Here is a 16,530-nt window from a genome sequence, read left to right on the forward strand (position 1 = left end):
GGGTGCCAGGAGGCGGAAATACGCAAAAGTGAGTTCCGGTGATGCGTAGGTTCCGGCGACTAAGGCGGCAAAATGGAGGAGCCACCTCACGGTGAGCTCGCGGAAGGGGCATGGGTGGCGGGGCTGAAGGGACAGGAGCTACTCTAACTGTGATTTTGTCTCTGCGCAGACTGTCCGGGAACCGGCAGCACCCAGGCCGGCCAAGGGGCCGCGTGCCAAGGGTGTCCCAACCAGCGGCTGTGCGCTTCAGGAGCCGGCAAGACGCCGGACCCGGGTGAGAAAGGGGCGAGGTCTGAACGGGAAGTGAAAGGCGCGGGCCGGAAGAGGCGGGACGTAGGGGGAAACTGGGCGGTGACGGTGGGCAAGGGGCGGGTCCAGGAGGAGCCGGAGCTTGGAGTAGTCGGCCGGGTGGTGAGGGGCGGGACTTGAGAAATGAGTGACAAGATGCGGGGCTGAGGGACGGAGCCTTTAAAAGTCTAGGGGCCGGGAAAGCAGCCGGGATGCAGAGGAGCCTGAGGATAAGTGACTTGCAAGTCAAAAGGGGGCCTTTAGAAGAGCGGGGCTTGGGAGAAAGTCGGCTGCATTGAGGGGTTCGGCCACAGGTTTCGGTGACAGTGACTGACTGGTCTGGAGGAGGCCACCAGCAAAGGGAATAGGGTATAAACTTCGAAGTCAGGGAGCTTGGGCTTAAGTCCTGGCTCCCTCAGCTACTTTCTCTGGACAGCATTTCTTCCTTTTGAGGAGCGATTCTTCCATTCCTTCAACAGAAATGTGTGCTAATCGCCTCCTAGCACAGTGCTCTGTGCTGGGGATATAGCTGTGAAAGATAGAGGTCGCTGCTCTAGTGGGTGCTCGTTCAGCAGGAGGGACCCACAGTAAACAAGCAATCAGTCATCACAGCGATAAGTACTGTGAGGGTCCAACTGGAGGGTGGAGAGACCTCTGGGAACCTAGTAAAAGGAACTTAAAAAGCAGGAGCCTGGGAGGAGGACTTGGAAGGAGTTCAGACAGACTTCAGTTTGGTTTTTTGGTTCCCACAAAAACAGTATCGGCCTTGCGCAAGAGTCTTAACCTTTCTGAGCCTCTCTTTCCTCGTCGGTCACAGGGGAGAAAAACAGTTACCTCGCAGCGTTGTTTGAAGGATTTGAAATAAGGTGAAATAGTGACAGCACAGCAAATGTGTAGTAAACGACAGTCGTCAGTGACAGGAACTTATCAGGGGCCTGCTGTCTGTCAGGGCTTCCCAGCCTGGGCACCGCTGACGTTGGCGCTGGATGATTCTGTGTGGTGGGGCTGTCCTGAGCCCTGGCAGACATTTAGCAGCATCCCTGGCCTCCACCCACTACCTGCCAGGGGGGACCTCTTCCTTGTGACAACTAAAAATGGCCCCAGACATTGCCATATGTCTCCTCTTGGATTTTGCCCCCAGGTTGAGAATCATTACTACAGTCATGCACCAAACAGTGATATTTTAGTGAATGATGGACTGCTTATATGACATGAGATTACAAGGGAGCTGAAAAATTCCCGTCACCTAGTGATGTGGCTGTCCTGACTTTATAGTGCAAAGCATTTTTCATGTGTCTGTGGTGATGCTGGTGTAAACAAACCTATGCACTGCCAGTCATATGAAAGTAGCACATATAATTATGTATAGTACATAATATTTGATAATGATAGTAAGTGACTGTTACAGATTTATATATTTACTACATGATACTTATCATTATTTTATAATGTATTCTTTCTACTTAATAAAAAAAGTTTCCTGTAAAACAGTATGTTGTGTTACATTGACAGCTGCTTCATACATCTGATGTCTAATCTCTTTATCACATCATCTTCTCTTGTGCTTGACTTAGTCTTGTGCTGTTTCATACAGTAACATGCTGTATAGACTTGTGGCCTGGGAGCAGTAGGCCTTATCGCATAGCCTAGGTGTGTAGCAGGTGCTACCATCTAGGTTTGTGTAAGTGCACTCTATGATGTTTGCAGGACAAAATTGCCTAATTGCAGAATGTATCCCTGTCGTCAAGTGGTTTTTGTATATTCAAAGCTCTGTTTTGGAGCCAGGAATAAAGTAGTGAACACTTCACGGCAGAGTCCCACCCCCGTGGAGCTTATATTCCAGTAAAGGATGACAGGTAAGTAAACCAATAAGTAAGAAAATGTCAGATGTGATAATAGCCTTATTTTCTTCGTAGCGCTTACTACTACCATTGACTAGGTGGTGTTTCACACACGATCGCTTGAAAGCACCCCGAGGACTTAGCTCCTTCTAGCTCATTGGAAGAGTGACATTCAGGATTTAGTTGGAGGATGTTATCACCTGAATTGTTTTCTTTGCAGCCATAGAGGAAATCAAAGAGAAAATGAAGACGGTGAAACACAAAATCTTGGTGTTGTCTGGGAAAGGCGGCGTTGGGAAAAGCACATTCAGCGCCCACCTTGCACACGCCCTAGCAGAGGATGAAAACACGCAGGTGCGACCTAGGGAAAAACTGGGAGAGACTCCCTTCTGAGGGTTCATGATGGCTTGTAGGGAGCTGGTTCCTTAGACTAAGCTGAATTGGCGTCTTTTCTTTTTTTTAACCCTCACCCGAGGATCTTTTTTTCCATTGTTTTTCAGAAAAAGTGGAAGGGAGAGAAACATTGATTGGTTGCCTCCCAGATGTGCCCAGACCTGGGCCAGGGGATCAAGCCCGAAACTGATACGTGCCCTTGATGGGAATTGAACCCGAGACCCTTCAATCCTCAGGCCTAAACAAACCTGCTAGGGCTGAATTGTTCTCTTTGATCCCTGCAGAAAGAATGAGGAAACACATAGCAGTCAGGCAGCGAAATGAAATACTTCATTGGGTGCTCTAGTTGTGAAAATGGATAGCAGGTGTACATTTCTCTTGGCATGCTGATTATTTATTACATTAAGTTCAGACTTCTTTCTTGTTATTGATCCCTTTCTGCCTTTTCTTAGTCCAGGGGTCTACAAACTCTACCTCATGGCCAAATCCAGCCCATCTCTTGTATTTTTTTGGCCTGTGAGCTAAGAATAATTTTTACACTTATTAATGGTAGCTTTTATTTTATTTTTTATTATTGTTATTATTTTTGTTATTTGGGGTTTGTTTTTATTAATTTTTTTTAATCCTTACCCAAGGATTTTTTAAAATTGATTTTTAGAAAGAGAGAGAGAGAGTGCGGGGGGGAGGTCGAGAAACATCGATGTGGGAGAGAAACATTGATCAGTTGCTGATCACCTGGACCGGGATGAACTGCCCAACAGCCTGGCTAGGGCTGTTTTTAAATGGTTACTTTAAAATTATTACATAAGTACCTACATAGTATCCTTAATTTTGCCCACAAAGCCTTAAATGTTTTCTGTTTGGCCCTTAAAGAAATCATTTGCTGACCCCTGTCCTAGGCCACTAACTTACACCCAGGTACACAGATGAGCAGGAAATCTCAAAGTACCCAGGGCTGCTCTCTGGATTTCAGCTTTAATAAAAGGTATGTTAGGGCAAAGAAGAAAACAATACTTTTTACCAAAAGGTCAAATGGAGATTTGCAGTACCTGTGATTTTTAAAATACACTAGGTTATTCATTGGGACTCATGATAATTTTTTATCGACTTTAGAAAATGATCCCAATATTCACTTTATCATTTTATATCTAATAAAACCATGACTATTGTGTTTCTCAGTTTTTGGGTGTTTTTTTTTAACACACATCACATTCTACCTTTTTGTTGTTTCCAAAATGAAATTTTGCTCAAAATTCCAGTAAAAGAAACCTATACATATCAGAACTGCTAGAGTAGCATGGGTGTCTCTCAGAACCCAGCTGCCCACATGTTGACCCTGAAGTGAGAGACCTCGCTGAGGACTGAGGACTTGTAGTTGGCACTGTGTGTGCTGTGTGTGCTAGTTGCTGTTTCAGCTGCCAGCCAAATGCTGTTTTCTCCATCAGAACACTTTTGGGGCCTGCAGGAGGTCTCTGTGTGACGTAGAAACAATCTTGTTTTGTTTATGTTAAAGCCCTTCCCTGCCATTTCAGTTCTTTCCATGGCCTTTGTGTGTTCTTTCTATGATATGAATGCGTTCTTTCCATGTCTTTATGTGTGCCTTCTTTCCTGCATTGTTTTATTTCTGAAAGTTACTTTTCTAACATTTTGAAAATGGAAAGTTATTTTTATATACAAGGGCTAACTCTTTCACTTCTTACTCATTGACACTTCTTTTCTTACTGATTGACAAATGGCCCTTTACTTTTTTTTTACTTTTTTAGAAAGTAAGATAATGCTAGAGGTACATTTAATTTTGAAATTTTAAAATTGTCAAAATTGTCACTATTGCCTATTATATTTTAATACTCTAAAAGCTGGATAAATGTCAGTACTTCCTACTTGTGTGAAATAAACCATTCTACCTCAGTGTACAATCACACCCTAAGATTTTATTATGATAAAGACTATTTCCTCCATAGAAAGAACACACAAAAAACCCTCTTCCTGGGGCAGTGAGGAGGCCAGCTACAGGGAGCAAGGGGGATCAAGTCCACCATTCTGATATGCCCTCAACACACACACACACACACACACACACGCCCCCGAGACAGTTCGCCCTCCACACACACACACACACACACACACACACACACAGACACAGTGGCCCCCGAGACAGTTCGCCAGTACCCAAGAACTCCAGAAATACATTTTTTAAATCATAGGATGACAGTATTAGAGTTTGCCTCAGGGGTTGGCAGGCTTTATTTAAAGAGCCGGATGGTAAATATTTTAGGCTTTGCAGGCCATACAAATTCTGTAGCAACTATTCAGTTCTGCCCTTCAGCATGAAGGGGGCCATAGACAGTCTGTGAACCACGAACATGGCTATATTCTAATAAAACTTTATTGTTACAGAAACTTGAATTTCATATAATTTTCACAACATGACATAAAAGTATTATTTTGATTTTTATTTTTCCAACCCTCTAAAAATGTAATAACCATTTTTAGCTTGTGGGCTGTACAAAAACAGGTGGCAGGCTGGATTTGGCCCCTGGGTTGTAGCTTCCTGGGCCCTGGTTTGGTTTGTAACACCAGAACCACCTGTGCTGGCTGGGGGAGCACATCTTTGGAGGATTGAAACCTCGGCAGGCCACAGCCTTGGGTCAGTGAAGAGGCTGAACTAGATGCTCTGTAAAGCTTGATGTTCCTGTTATCAGTAAGACTCTGAATTCTGCCATGTCCCTTTTCCGATCATTTTTATAATACGTGGAACTGCTATCACTGGCCTACATGACTGATATGGGCTTCTCTAGAATCTGGTATCTGCCATCCAAGATGTGCTCTAGGGATTTGGGGAAAGGGAAAGATGACTGGGGGGACACCTGGGCTTGGAGAAGGAGACATCTAGACTGTGATGGGAATGATGAATGGGGGGCAGGGGTGGACAAAGGCACAGAGGTGGACTGCCAGAGCAGACATGGAGAGGCAGGCAGTGGGGACTGCTCCAGTGAAGGGAGCCAAGGCTGAGACTGAGACAGACCAGTGCTTTAGGAGCACGGCTGTGACAGCCAACCGTGTGTGGCTGTTGTTACAGGGTGATGGGAAGCCAGCCAGGAGGCGTTGCTCATGTTTCCATGAGAGGCCCCAGGGGTCCAAACTAGGGCAGTGACTGGAGCAAACAGCAGGGAACAAATGAGGACAAAGTTGTAGAGACAGAAACAGCAGAACCTCCCAACTTTTGGAAGAGAGGAGTCAGAACTCTAGTTGAGCATTTGGGGTGCAGTCTATTGTGGTGGTCAAGAACACAGGCTCTGGGGTCACACTGCCCAGGTTCACATCACAGCCCCCCAACACCACCGCTGTGGCTTTGGGTAGGTTACCAGGCTCACTGTGCCTTGGTTTACCCATCTGTAAAATGGGACTCAGGCTGTGTGAGACAGTGCACGTAAATGTAAAGTCCTTAACATGGTACCTGACGTAGTAAGTGCTCAATAAATGTCCTTGATAGCAGTCATTATTACTTCATTCCACTAACTGAAATATGGAGTGGGTGATGAAATTTTCACTTTAGTGATAATGAGTTGGTAGCCTACCCAAACAGTGCTGAGCAGGTTCAAAATATACTTGTCAATTTTTTCTTCTGTTAGTCACCAATCTCTTGCCATTTGTGGGTCAGATTTGTATTGGCCAGTTGGCTAACCAAGAAATCTGTTTTCTCAGATTGTCCAGGTTACCCAGAGTAATCACTGCTTTTAGAAGCTGTTGGGCATATTCTTCACAGCTCTCTGGAGATGGTCTCTCACCAGGCCATCTGCAAGTAACCGCTTGTGAATCAACAGCTGTTTACATATAATCACACTTCCCTATAATTGTGTTCCGAAGTCCCCACTGTACATGTCTAGACTTTCCAGTATACTGAAGGAAAGCACACCATCCAGTGTGGAAATATGGCTGGATAAAGCTGAATTTCTTCATGCAGCGGTACTTTTAAAAAATGCCAGCACTCGGAAAGGTGTATTTTCCCCAGCAGACCTACTTATAACTGAAAACATCACTCTCTCCAAAAGGTTCACAGTGTCGGCGTATGGTAGATGGCTCAGTGTGTCTTGCAGATTACAGTCAAGTCGCACACATTCCTCCCTGCCCTGAATTCAGCAGGACGGTGGGAAGCACTCTGTCCCTTTTCTAACTGAGCAAAGCTGTTCATGTCAGCACTCAGGGCAGGCAGATGTCTGTTAGCTCATTTTCAAAGGGCCTTGCATCAGGAGGCAGCAGAACTGGGAAGCTCCTGACTAATCACAGGCAGGCTGGGAAATGTGTAAGTTGTGGTGAAGGGAGGCGGAGGAGCCTGGCCTGTGACATCAAGGACTCGCACGCTATTTCTCCACCACAAGTCACCAGCTTTCATAAATTACCACTTCATCACCTTGCCCTGTGATCTAAAAGATGAACTCTCTCGTTAAAAGGTCCACACTAGGTGCTTCAGGACTTCACAGTTTTTTAGACCCGTCTCTGGGGTTTGTAGACTTTAAAGCTGGAAGGGCCCTAACAATCTCCCAAAACACTTGTTTCACAGATCAGACGCTCAGACAGGTGGGGCTGGGGGAAGAAAAGCAATGTGTGTGAGGTGACAGCCTCCACCTGCCAAGTTAGGACTATACTCCACTTTCCATGGCCTTTTCTGTTTTGTTTATTTCATTTTCCTTAATTTTTTTTTAAAGCCCCTAAGTTCTATGGCTTCCAGGAAGCATCAGAGAAACAGAAGTGCCATTTCAGTACACTTTGTAAAGCAACACACACACATGCACACGCCGCCACCAGTGTCCCAGCTGCTTCACCCGCCCGCCTGGGCAGCCTGGCCTCTGCCACACCTGTGGGCCGAGACAGGGCTTTAAGGTGGTGTCTCCTGGGGCTCAGCAGCACTGAGCACGGGCACAAGAAGCCCCCACACCTGGCACCGCCCTGGCCCAAGTAGCCACATGGCGACAGCCTCCTCTAAGGGGAAGTTTGGATCCCGACAGCATTGCAGTGCCCCCTCCACCACTGTGTGTGGGAGAGGTGGGGCAGGGCTGCTGCTTCCCCTCAGGCTTCTAGCACCTTCCCCGGAGGCCCTGGTGAGGGTGATGGCATGCACGTCTCTCTCAGCCAGTGTTCTCTGGCTTCACTTGAGCAGAAAGTGAATCAATTGGATGGATATTGGGGATAGTGACAGGATCAGCAGGAGGTTTGGAAGGGACAGGACATGGCCACTGGAGATCTGGATAGCAGGAATGTGGGTACTGCCACAGGAGTGAGTGCAGGCAATCCATTTCTTGTGTCCTTGCATCACTCCACTCATGATTCACTCCCTTGGTTGTGAGGAGTTTAATGTCTCAAAAGGAAACTAGTTAAATTGTTCCCACAGGAACATGGGAGACTGGGCCAGAAACCGAAGAATGTTCATCAATGTCTGTTCGGGTTGTGGTGATGGTGTGATTTCTTAGATCGTGAGGTTGTGATGTAAAATGTCTGTGGATCATTAACATACATCGTTCCCCAAGTATCAGAGATCAAGAAGGCCTTGGAAGTCAGGCTATGAAGGGAAAGCAGGATGTTTGGGGTGGAAGGAGTCATCCAAGGCTATGTTCACCACTAGCAAAGAGGTTTTCTAGATTTCCTTCTTATTTTCAGTTTCTTTTCTGGAAGTTGAGCCTAACCTTCAGGATCACGGGAAAACAGGGTTTGGTCAGAGCTCAGCTTGCCAGGCCCCATGGGGTAGTGGAAAGAGCCCAGGCATTGGAGTGAAAGGCCTCTATTTATGTCCCAGTTCTGCTCCTTGCTCATTGGACAAGTCACTGGGCCCCTCTGAACCTTAGTTTCCTCTTCTGTAAAGGAGAGGTAATGGTACCCACCTCAGGTACATAGTAAGGGCCAAGTAAACAGTACCAAGACCTGAATTTCCAAGTGGCCTGACACCCAGGTCCACAGGATTACCTGGAGCCAGGTCAGTCTGGGGCGAGAGGGAGGGAGTCAGTATTGATGCACTTTGCCAGGTTCTCTTTTGGAGCCTTGGACTACATCTCCACGACTGAGAAGATAAGTGTAACTCTTCCTCAGGAGATTCTGTTTGGCCCACGTTTGACCCAGTTTCTTTCCATCTTCTCCCCTCTCCCTTTTTCCTCAAACCCTGCTTCCCTCCCAGCTGTGTGTATCTGAAGGATTGTATATTCTGTTGTGTTACAGCGCTGGTCTCCTTGTTCCCCAGGTTGCTCTTCTAGACATTGATATATGCGGGCCATCAATTCCCAAGATAATGGGACTGGAAGGAGAACAGGTAAGAGCCATATTACAAAATGCAGTGAAGTGGTCTCACGGCAAACTACAGCGCTGAGCTACTCAACCTAAACCTAGGGGTTAGCATAGCCGGTGCATTTTTACATTGACATGATAGAACCAGGTAAATGTTTGCTAATCCATCTGTCTACTTTAACAATAACTGAATTGAGGGGAGGAGGAATTATATATAAAGTTCATCTAAACCATTAAAGAAGTGTTGGTTTCCATGCCTTCTCAGAGGGGAAGGGAAACAGCAAGTGAAATGCAGAAGTAAGACACAGAAACTTAGCCCTGACTGGGAAAGCTAGACCAGGGTTGGCTGGGGGCTTGTACTGTGGACGCAAGGGAATATTTCTGCCCTGTGACCACCTCTGGGGAACTGAGACTTTGAAGCAGGCAAATGATGTAGGTGGGAGCAGGGCCACAGCAGTCTGTGCAAGTCATAGTCTCTCCCTTCGGAGTGGCAAGAAGCAATCCAAGGAAGGGTTCCCCTAGGGGCGGTGCATTGAATATGGCTGGAGGGCTGGGCTGTTCCAGGGGTGTCAAAACTGGTTCATTTTTAAGTGCTGGCACTGTTCTGGGTACTAGGGTCCAGTGGTGAGCAATGCCCTCTTGGGAAGGGACAGATGATAGGTAATGGAAAACTGAAGCAGAGTGAGGGGACAGACCGGGTGGAGCAGGGCAGGCACAGGGAGCTGCTGCAGAAAGTCGAGGAGAAGCCTTCTTGGCTGAGGGAGTAAGTGCAGGAGCCCTGAGACAGGAGAATCCTCATTTCCTCTGAAGAGTGGCCAGTGGGGCTGGGGCAGAGTGCAGGGGCCTGGGGGTAGCTGGAGGGTAGCCAGAGACAAGTGGGGCCAGTCCGCATGGGCTCTGCTCAGGGGTTGGGCTTTGCCTCTGAGGGTGCTGGGAAGGCTGTGATACCTTGCAGGGTCAAGGTCAAGCAGCAGGATCAGACATCTGTGACCACATACCACAAGCTTTGTAGCACATGCCCGCAGTATAGGTGTATGTTTATTTACTTGTAAGTTGTTATACAGATATACCCTACTGTGCACTACATAAGTGTTTTATAAAAACTGAAATTTTTAAACAGTGAGATAAAACAGAATCTGCACTATTTTCTTCTCCTACACTGTTGGGTCATCATGTTTACCCCTCTCTTAAGACCAGCACCTTAAAGAACAAGGATAAGGAGGAATGAATGGTTTGTGTGTGTTTTTAATGAGACTTCAAAGCCAGACACACAGGATCACATGTTACACGATTGCATTTCTGTGAATGTCTGCAATAGGCACAGGTGCAGAGACAGAGTAGATCCGTGGCCACCTGTTTCTGGAGGGGCGTGTGGGGCTTGGGGGTGACAGGGAAGAAGAGGTGCAGGGTGTCTCCCTGGAGTGATAAAAATGTCCTCAAGTTGATTGTGGTGGCTGATGTACAATTGTGTGACTATCATGAGTCTTTGTACACTTTCAATAGGGGAATTGTATGGTATGTAAATTATATCTCAGTAGAGCTATTTTAGAAAATAAGGCTTCATTAAGAAAGCCTGTTTTGGCTCCTGTGTTGCTCTCATTTCTAAGACAGATGTGTAATTGGAAGGTGCTTAAGTTCTAGCTTTATAACAGAGGGATGCAAAGCTGAGCCCTGGCTATAGATGAACACCCGTGAGGAAGAGTCTGAATCTTGAAGTAGTCCCAGGGAGCTTCTCATTGACACCCTTTCTCCCAGTGCTTGTCCCCTGGGGACAGCAGGCCAGAGCTGAAGCTCTGACCACTGGCAGGGCAGGTGCTGTATCACCTGGCTCACTGACGGTCCTTGCTCCACTCCCCGACTTTTAGAGGCAACCTCGCTGCTCCACAGTTACCTGCATTTTCTCAGTAATCCACAAGCAGTTTCTGTCACTCTTTGAAAATACCTCAGACCCCAAATTATATTTGACTCAGGTAACTTTGGTTCCCTGACAAGATGTCTAAGCAGAGTTTCAAAATAACCCAATTTGTTGGGAAAAAAGAATATGGAATTATAGCTTTCATTAATGCCCCCCCCCCCCCCCCCGCTGTTCACTCCACATTAAGGATTTAGTGGATGCATTTTAGATGAATTGTATTTTGTAAAACTGTCTTCTTGCTGCGTAAAATGTGTCTGTGCATGAAGTGTGGCCAGGTGCAGGATTTACAAGCGACACTTGATGCCCGTGTTCACACAGGTTCACCAGAGTGGCTCGGGCTGGTCTCCAGTGGTGAGTGCTCACCTCTTGCCTACTTTCAGGGGAGTGAGTGTGGTCCAGCTGTGCACGGTGGGTAGGTGGAGGGCTGGCAGCGCTGTTCTCGGCCCCCTGTGGATCATTCAGCAGATATTTATGGAGGCACTTTCTAGGTACAGGGCCTCCATTGAGGACCAGGGCTTGGCAGACTGTTTCTGAAAAGGGTCAGGCAGTGAATATTTTCACTTCGTGGGCTGTACATTTCCCATTACTGTAGCTCAAAAGTAGTAATATGTAAACAAATGGCCATGGCTGTATTCCAGTAAAACTTCATGTATGAAAACGGATGGCGGGCCAGGCTTGGCCCAGGGGCCACGCCTCACCAACCCAGGGCCAGTCAGTTGAGGAGGTGATGCTCATGTATTTCCGCCAGGTTGACTGTCGTTGCAGCTGAGGGCTACAGGACACCTCTCTCAATTCCCCCCATATGGTAACCTGTTTTTTCCAAAAATGATTTGAGGATTCAAAGAGTGAATATACTCATAGATCACACAGTACTATTGTCCCCAAAATGGGTTTTTTTCAGCCAGAGAAGACATAGGGAAGTTCCTTGTGCTGTGGCTTTAAGTAAAATGTCTTTTGCTTCATTCTCTCCAGTTCCTGGAAGACAATCTGGGGGTGATGTCGGTGGGTTTCTTACTCAGCAGTCCCGATGATGCTGTTATCTGGAGAGGACCAAAGAAAAATGGTTTGCCGCTCTGCTTTCTGTCTCTCATCACTCTCTTCCAAGGGCAGAACTGCTCTGGGTTCCCTCTGCACCCCGTCCTGCTGGGGTGCCACAGCCATCCTGCTGGGCCCCGCAGGGCAGAGGTTTAAGCATCCAGTTGTCCCTTCCTTCACTGGTTGAAGACAGCTAATAGCAACATCAGTTTTTGTTCCATAGATTTTAATATCTATTATGGGGTTTTTTTCTCCTGAGAACCTATATAACCCTGAAATTATTCGTATGATGGTTTTGTAGTGGCTTCTTTGTGTCAGGGAAAGAAGTGTTTGAAGTGAAATCAATACTAGGTTGATTGGGCACTGAGGCTCGGGGTGACAGTGCGAAAATGTCATTTAGGGTGAGGTTCTTCAGGCTCGGTACTGTGGGCATTTTGGGCCGGATGATTGTTTGTTAGGGGAGGGGTGGACTGTGCTCTACGCCTCCACCCCCGGGGCAGCCCTGGCCTCTGTGCTGGATGGCAGTGGTGCCCCTCCCTCGGCGTGGCAACCAGAAATGTCTCCTGACATTGCCGGTGCCAGCGATTGAGGGTCTAGACCGAACATCCTTGAGGATCACAGGCTGTGTTTCTGTAGAGCCCCAAGCTCAGCACAGGGAAGGGGAATTGCATCAGCTTGGGTCCTCCTCTCAGGCATGATCAAGCAGTTCCTCCGCGACGTGGACTGGGGAGAGGCTGACTACCTCATCGTGGACACCCCGCCCGGCACGTCGGACGAGCACCTCTCAGTCGTCCAGTACCTGGCTGCGGCGCACATCGACGGGGCCGTGATCATCACCACCCCTCAGGTGAGCCAGGGCCGGGGGCAGCCGGCTCCAGACCGTGCCCCTGGGAAGCTTTCTTCCTCACAGGGCCCTGAGACCCTGGGCTCCAGGGGGCTCTTCAGAACACGCAGGCCTGGTTTGTCTCTGCAGAAACCTCGCTTATCTTTGGTCCAGGCACTTCCAGTTGGCAAATAAGCATTCCACAGTTGGGTTTTTGGTCCAATAGTTCAGAATTGCCTTTTTAATTTCCCCTCACAAAGCCAGCGAGACCATTGGTGCTGTTATAATTCAGATTGTACCCCGTGGTCACCTTGTACTCATGCATTGGGTCCCTAAGGCCTGCAGGGCTTCTTCATCGCATTTCAAAACAGTCCAGGAACTGTCCCCAGTTTTTCACAGCACCAGCCTGGGGCTAGATGGGGGTTTTTGGGTAAGCTGCTGCTGGCCTTGCCAGCTCCTCATGTACCAGTCATGTAGAGGCTGTGCCACGGGGCTGTGCTGAACCCAGACTGGGTAAGTCCCGCAGCAGTAAATGTGGTCACCTCTGGGCTATGCTTTATTATTAGTGCCCCTGATCTTAAGGGTCTCAAGAAGCCAACAGCCAATTCTCTTCAGTTATCTTTCTCTTTACAATACTCTTCTCCACTCCCAAGAAAGAGAATAGAGAGGGCTTACCTTAGTCTGCCTGAGTCGGGCAGCATGACCCCCCTCCTTCACCAGGCCCTCACTGAGCATTCACTACATGCAGGCCCTGGGCTGGGCACCAGGGCAGTAAAACAGACGGGTCCTCCCTCCTGGCCTATGCAGTTCACTGAGGAAGGTGGGTGCTGCACACACGGACGCATGGGTGATGCTATGTTAGGGTGTGACAGGCACAGCGGCCCTCGAGAAGGTGGCTGGGTCAGCGAGTGTTGGGACAGGATCGTGTCTGTCAGATCACTCTGGTTCCCTGTGGAGAGAGATGTGGGGGCATGTGGCAGAGCAAGATACCACTTAGGTGGCTAGAGGCGGGGGGCACCTGGCCCGGGGGTGGAAGTGGAGGGAAGATGAGTTGGTCCCAATGAAATTACCTAAAAGGAAACAGTCTGGCTGGAATGTACCGCTCGGGACGTTGGTGGTGGGGAAGGTTTTCTGTGTGTGGAGGCAAGGGGCCTATGAGAAGCCATGTTTGGGCCTATTTTGCTATGAACATAAAGCTGCTCTAAAAGTAAAGTCTATTAAGAAACAACAAAATTCTAGTTGGCCCAAAGATGGCTTCTCCAATACCACATTTGTTGTGAAGAGAGACATGGAGTCCCCATAGGGTTCAAGAAGAGGGGACAGAGCAAGCAGGTGCTGGCACTTCCTCAGGAAGCCCTGGGGCACGCTCCACGTGTATGCACTTTGTTTAGAACCTCTCTGGAAAATGTGACTTCAGGCTGGGGACACCTACTTCCTCAGAGCCCTTCCCATCCAGCACTGGCAGACTTAATTACAGGACACCGAGGAGAGAACCACAGAGGTACAGCAAGATGCAGAGACTATGTCATGGCCAGTTTACTTTCTAGCTAAATGCCTTGCCTGCACCCTAGCCTCAAAGAGGCCTAGACCCAAATGTGTGCCTCCGGAGAATAGATGACTCAAAGCTGTGAGCCTTTGGGAGCCAGTGACTATTAGTCACACGTGCTAAGGAGTAGCCATGCTTGACAACAGCAAGCTAGGATACACATGTCTGCAATAACACTGGACGGGAAATAGGGTGGGAGGGTACTAGGCACTGATTATACTCAGTACTCACACCGGGAGGTGTGCCTTGAGAGTTCTCTGTAAAGGCCCAGATAGTAAATGTTTTAGGCTTTGGGGATCATATGGTCTCTGTCATGGCCACTCAGCTGTAGCATTGTAGGGTAAAAGCTACCTGAGACAGTATGTAAAGAAATGAGCATGGCTATATTTCAGAAGAATTTTACAAAAGCAGGCAGCCAGCCAGAATTAGCGCACAGGCCTAGTTTCCCATCCCCTGACCTAAAAAATAATGCCCACTTTGGCTCAGCATAGTATGTTGACAAGAAAGTAGACAGAGATATGCAAAAAGGTCACTTTTCTATAGATTCATTGTACGTTTGCTATTTGACTGTTCAGGTTTATCCTTTTGGGGTTTTGTGGGAAATAGTGCCTAGGACAGGGCTTAGCACATGGTCAGCACTAAATAAATACTCATTGAGTAAATGGCGCACATCCCTAAGGCTTTATGAGTATGATCCACTGCATTGCAACCATCCCACAACCACACGTTCTGTTTCTTGTACTTTGACTTTGAAACAACTGGTCTTTTGAACCTTGATAGGAGGTGTCCCTCCAGGATGTCCGGAAAGAAATCAGCTTCTGTCACAAGGTAAAGCTGCCCATCATCGGGGTGGTGGAGAACATGAGCAGCTTCGTCTGCCCCAAGTGTAAGGTAAGGCGCTGTCTGACCAGCTCCTTCTGGGGGTTTCTGTGAAGCCAGTTCTGCTTCCCCATTGTTTCCAGAAATGGGATCACAATTACAATTCTCTACTGCTGATTTAATGAAAAGTCTTTGGCAGTTAGTGTTTCACATTCAAAATGGACACTTTTGAAAAGTTTGTTTAAAATATGGCCCAGCCTTATGATTCTGAAACAAAGTCATGATTCCCCCCATTTACTTTGCCTCACAGAAAGAGTCTCAGATATTCCCACCCACGACTGGGGGCGCAGAGGTCATGTGCCGGGACCTGAAGATCCCTCTCCTTGGCAAAGTGCCTCTGGACCCACACATAGGTGGGTGAGTCTCAATACCCCAGTTCTGTCGCTGAGCGGGGCCTTCACACTTTGGGGCATTGGCCCCAGAACCCACCTCCAGGAGCTCCCCCTCCCCGTGAGAGAAGCAGTGAAACATGCAGGCAGATGCCGAGAGAGCAGCAAACTTCAGGGAGATGCCAGGGTGCAGGGAGGATACCAGGATAGGAACAAAGTGACCCTAAGGGGACTGTTCTGGGACCTGTACTTCCCAGACCTAGTCCCTCTCCTGTGAATTTGGGCTTCCCAAACAGCTTCCACCACGTTCCCAGGGGAGCTCCATCTCTGTCATCCCCCTCTCACCTGGGGCTCCTTCCCTCACTTGGGTTTCCCTGTCCCGTGGGGCAGTGTGCTAGGGAAGTTGAGGAAATGACAGTTCCACAGTTGACCTCACCAGGGTCCACTAAGGTTGGGGAGCAGCTGTGGGTGGTGGAACCACTGATTCTGCTTCTCCATCCATGCTCAGCATCTGGGGGAAGGGGTGGAGAAGCTGACCGCAGGGCTCTACCCCGGAGCGAGGGTGGGCACACAGATGGAGAAGGCGAGAATGCCACACGCCCGCTGGGGCAGGCCTCTGCATCTTGCTCACCTGGACACCGGGTTGACATCCTAGAGACAACCTGCAAGTCCATAGGAGGGCACTGGAGTGGACTGTCTTGTGAAAGATTGACAGTTGATACTGATGTGGAATGACCTCCAGGATGAAATTATACATGGAAAAAGCAGTAGGCAGAACATGTGTATTATGCTGCCATTCTTTTTTTAAGTATATGGGTGCGTATGTGCATATATATGGCAGGTTTATGTGCACATATTATTTCTAGAAAGACATCTGAAACACTGGTAGCCTCTTTTGGACTCACCTTTTATGGTCCAACGTTTTGTATACCATACTTTTTTACCATTTACATTCATTATCTTTTTACTGAAAGAACTAATTAATCTTTTAAAATGCAGGTTCCTGGGCCCACGCAGGAGCTGCTGAATCTGCCCTTTGTGGGGCCCTGGAACCTGTGTTTGCCATACACCACCCAGATGACTTGTAGGCACACAGTAAACACCCTCAGCCAGGTGAGGCTCAGCAGTGTTGAAACGCTGGCCAGGGTCCCTGCTGCATGGAGGGAGGCAGGGGAGATCCTCTCAGACCATCCCCTCACCTGATGTTC

At 48.1% G+C, this 16,530-nt stretch overlaps 1 protein-coding gene across 3 annotated transcripts in view; it reads left to right on the forward strand.

Annotated features, from left to right (window-relative positions):
* The window catches only part of NUBP1 (NUBP iron-sulfur cluster assembly factor 1, cytosolic), a 23,788-nt gene continuing 7,258 nt past the window's right edge, over positions 1 to 16,530 (forward strand). Inside the window, exons 1-10 of one of the 3 annotated variants that reach the window (XR_013998525.1) lie at positions 38 to 91; positions 170 to 274; positions 2,350 to 2,483; positions 8,752 to 8,820; positions 11,029 to 11,061; positions 11,683 to 11,773; positions 12,438 to 12,592; positions 14,895 to 15,005; positions 15,244 to 15,346; positions 16,322 to 16,435. Coding sequence is in view for 2 of the 3 variants with exons in the window: in XM_081133239.1 (XP_080989365.1) it covers positions 73 to 91; positions 170 to 274; positions 2,350 to 2,483; positions 8,752 to 8,820; positions 11,029 to 11,061; positions 11,683 to 11,773; positions 12,438 to 12,592; positions 14,895 to 15,005; positions 15,244 to 15,346 (820 nt within the window). In the remaining variant the exon portion in view is untranslated. Of the gene's footprint in view, positions 92 to 169; positions 275 to 2,349; positions 2,484 to 8,751; positions 8,821 to 11,028; positions 11,062 to 11,682; positions 11,774 to 12,437; positions 12,593 to 14,894; positions 15,006 to 15,243; positions 15,347 to 16,321; positions 16,436 to 16,530 lie in introns of all 3 variants that reach the window. The other 2 variants (XM_081133239.1, XM_081133238.1) reach the window with 2 other exon arrangements.

This window comes from Miniopterus schreibersii (genome assembly GCF_964146895.1).
Source record: "Miniopterus schreibersii genome assembly, chromosome: 3".
Lineage (NCBI taxonomy): Eukaryota > Metazoa > Chordata > Mammalia > Chiroptera > Miniopteridae > Miniopterus > Miniopterus schreibersii.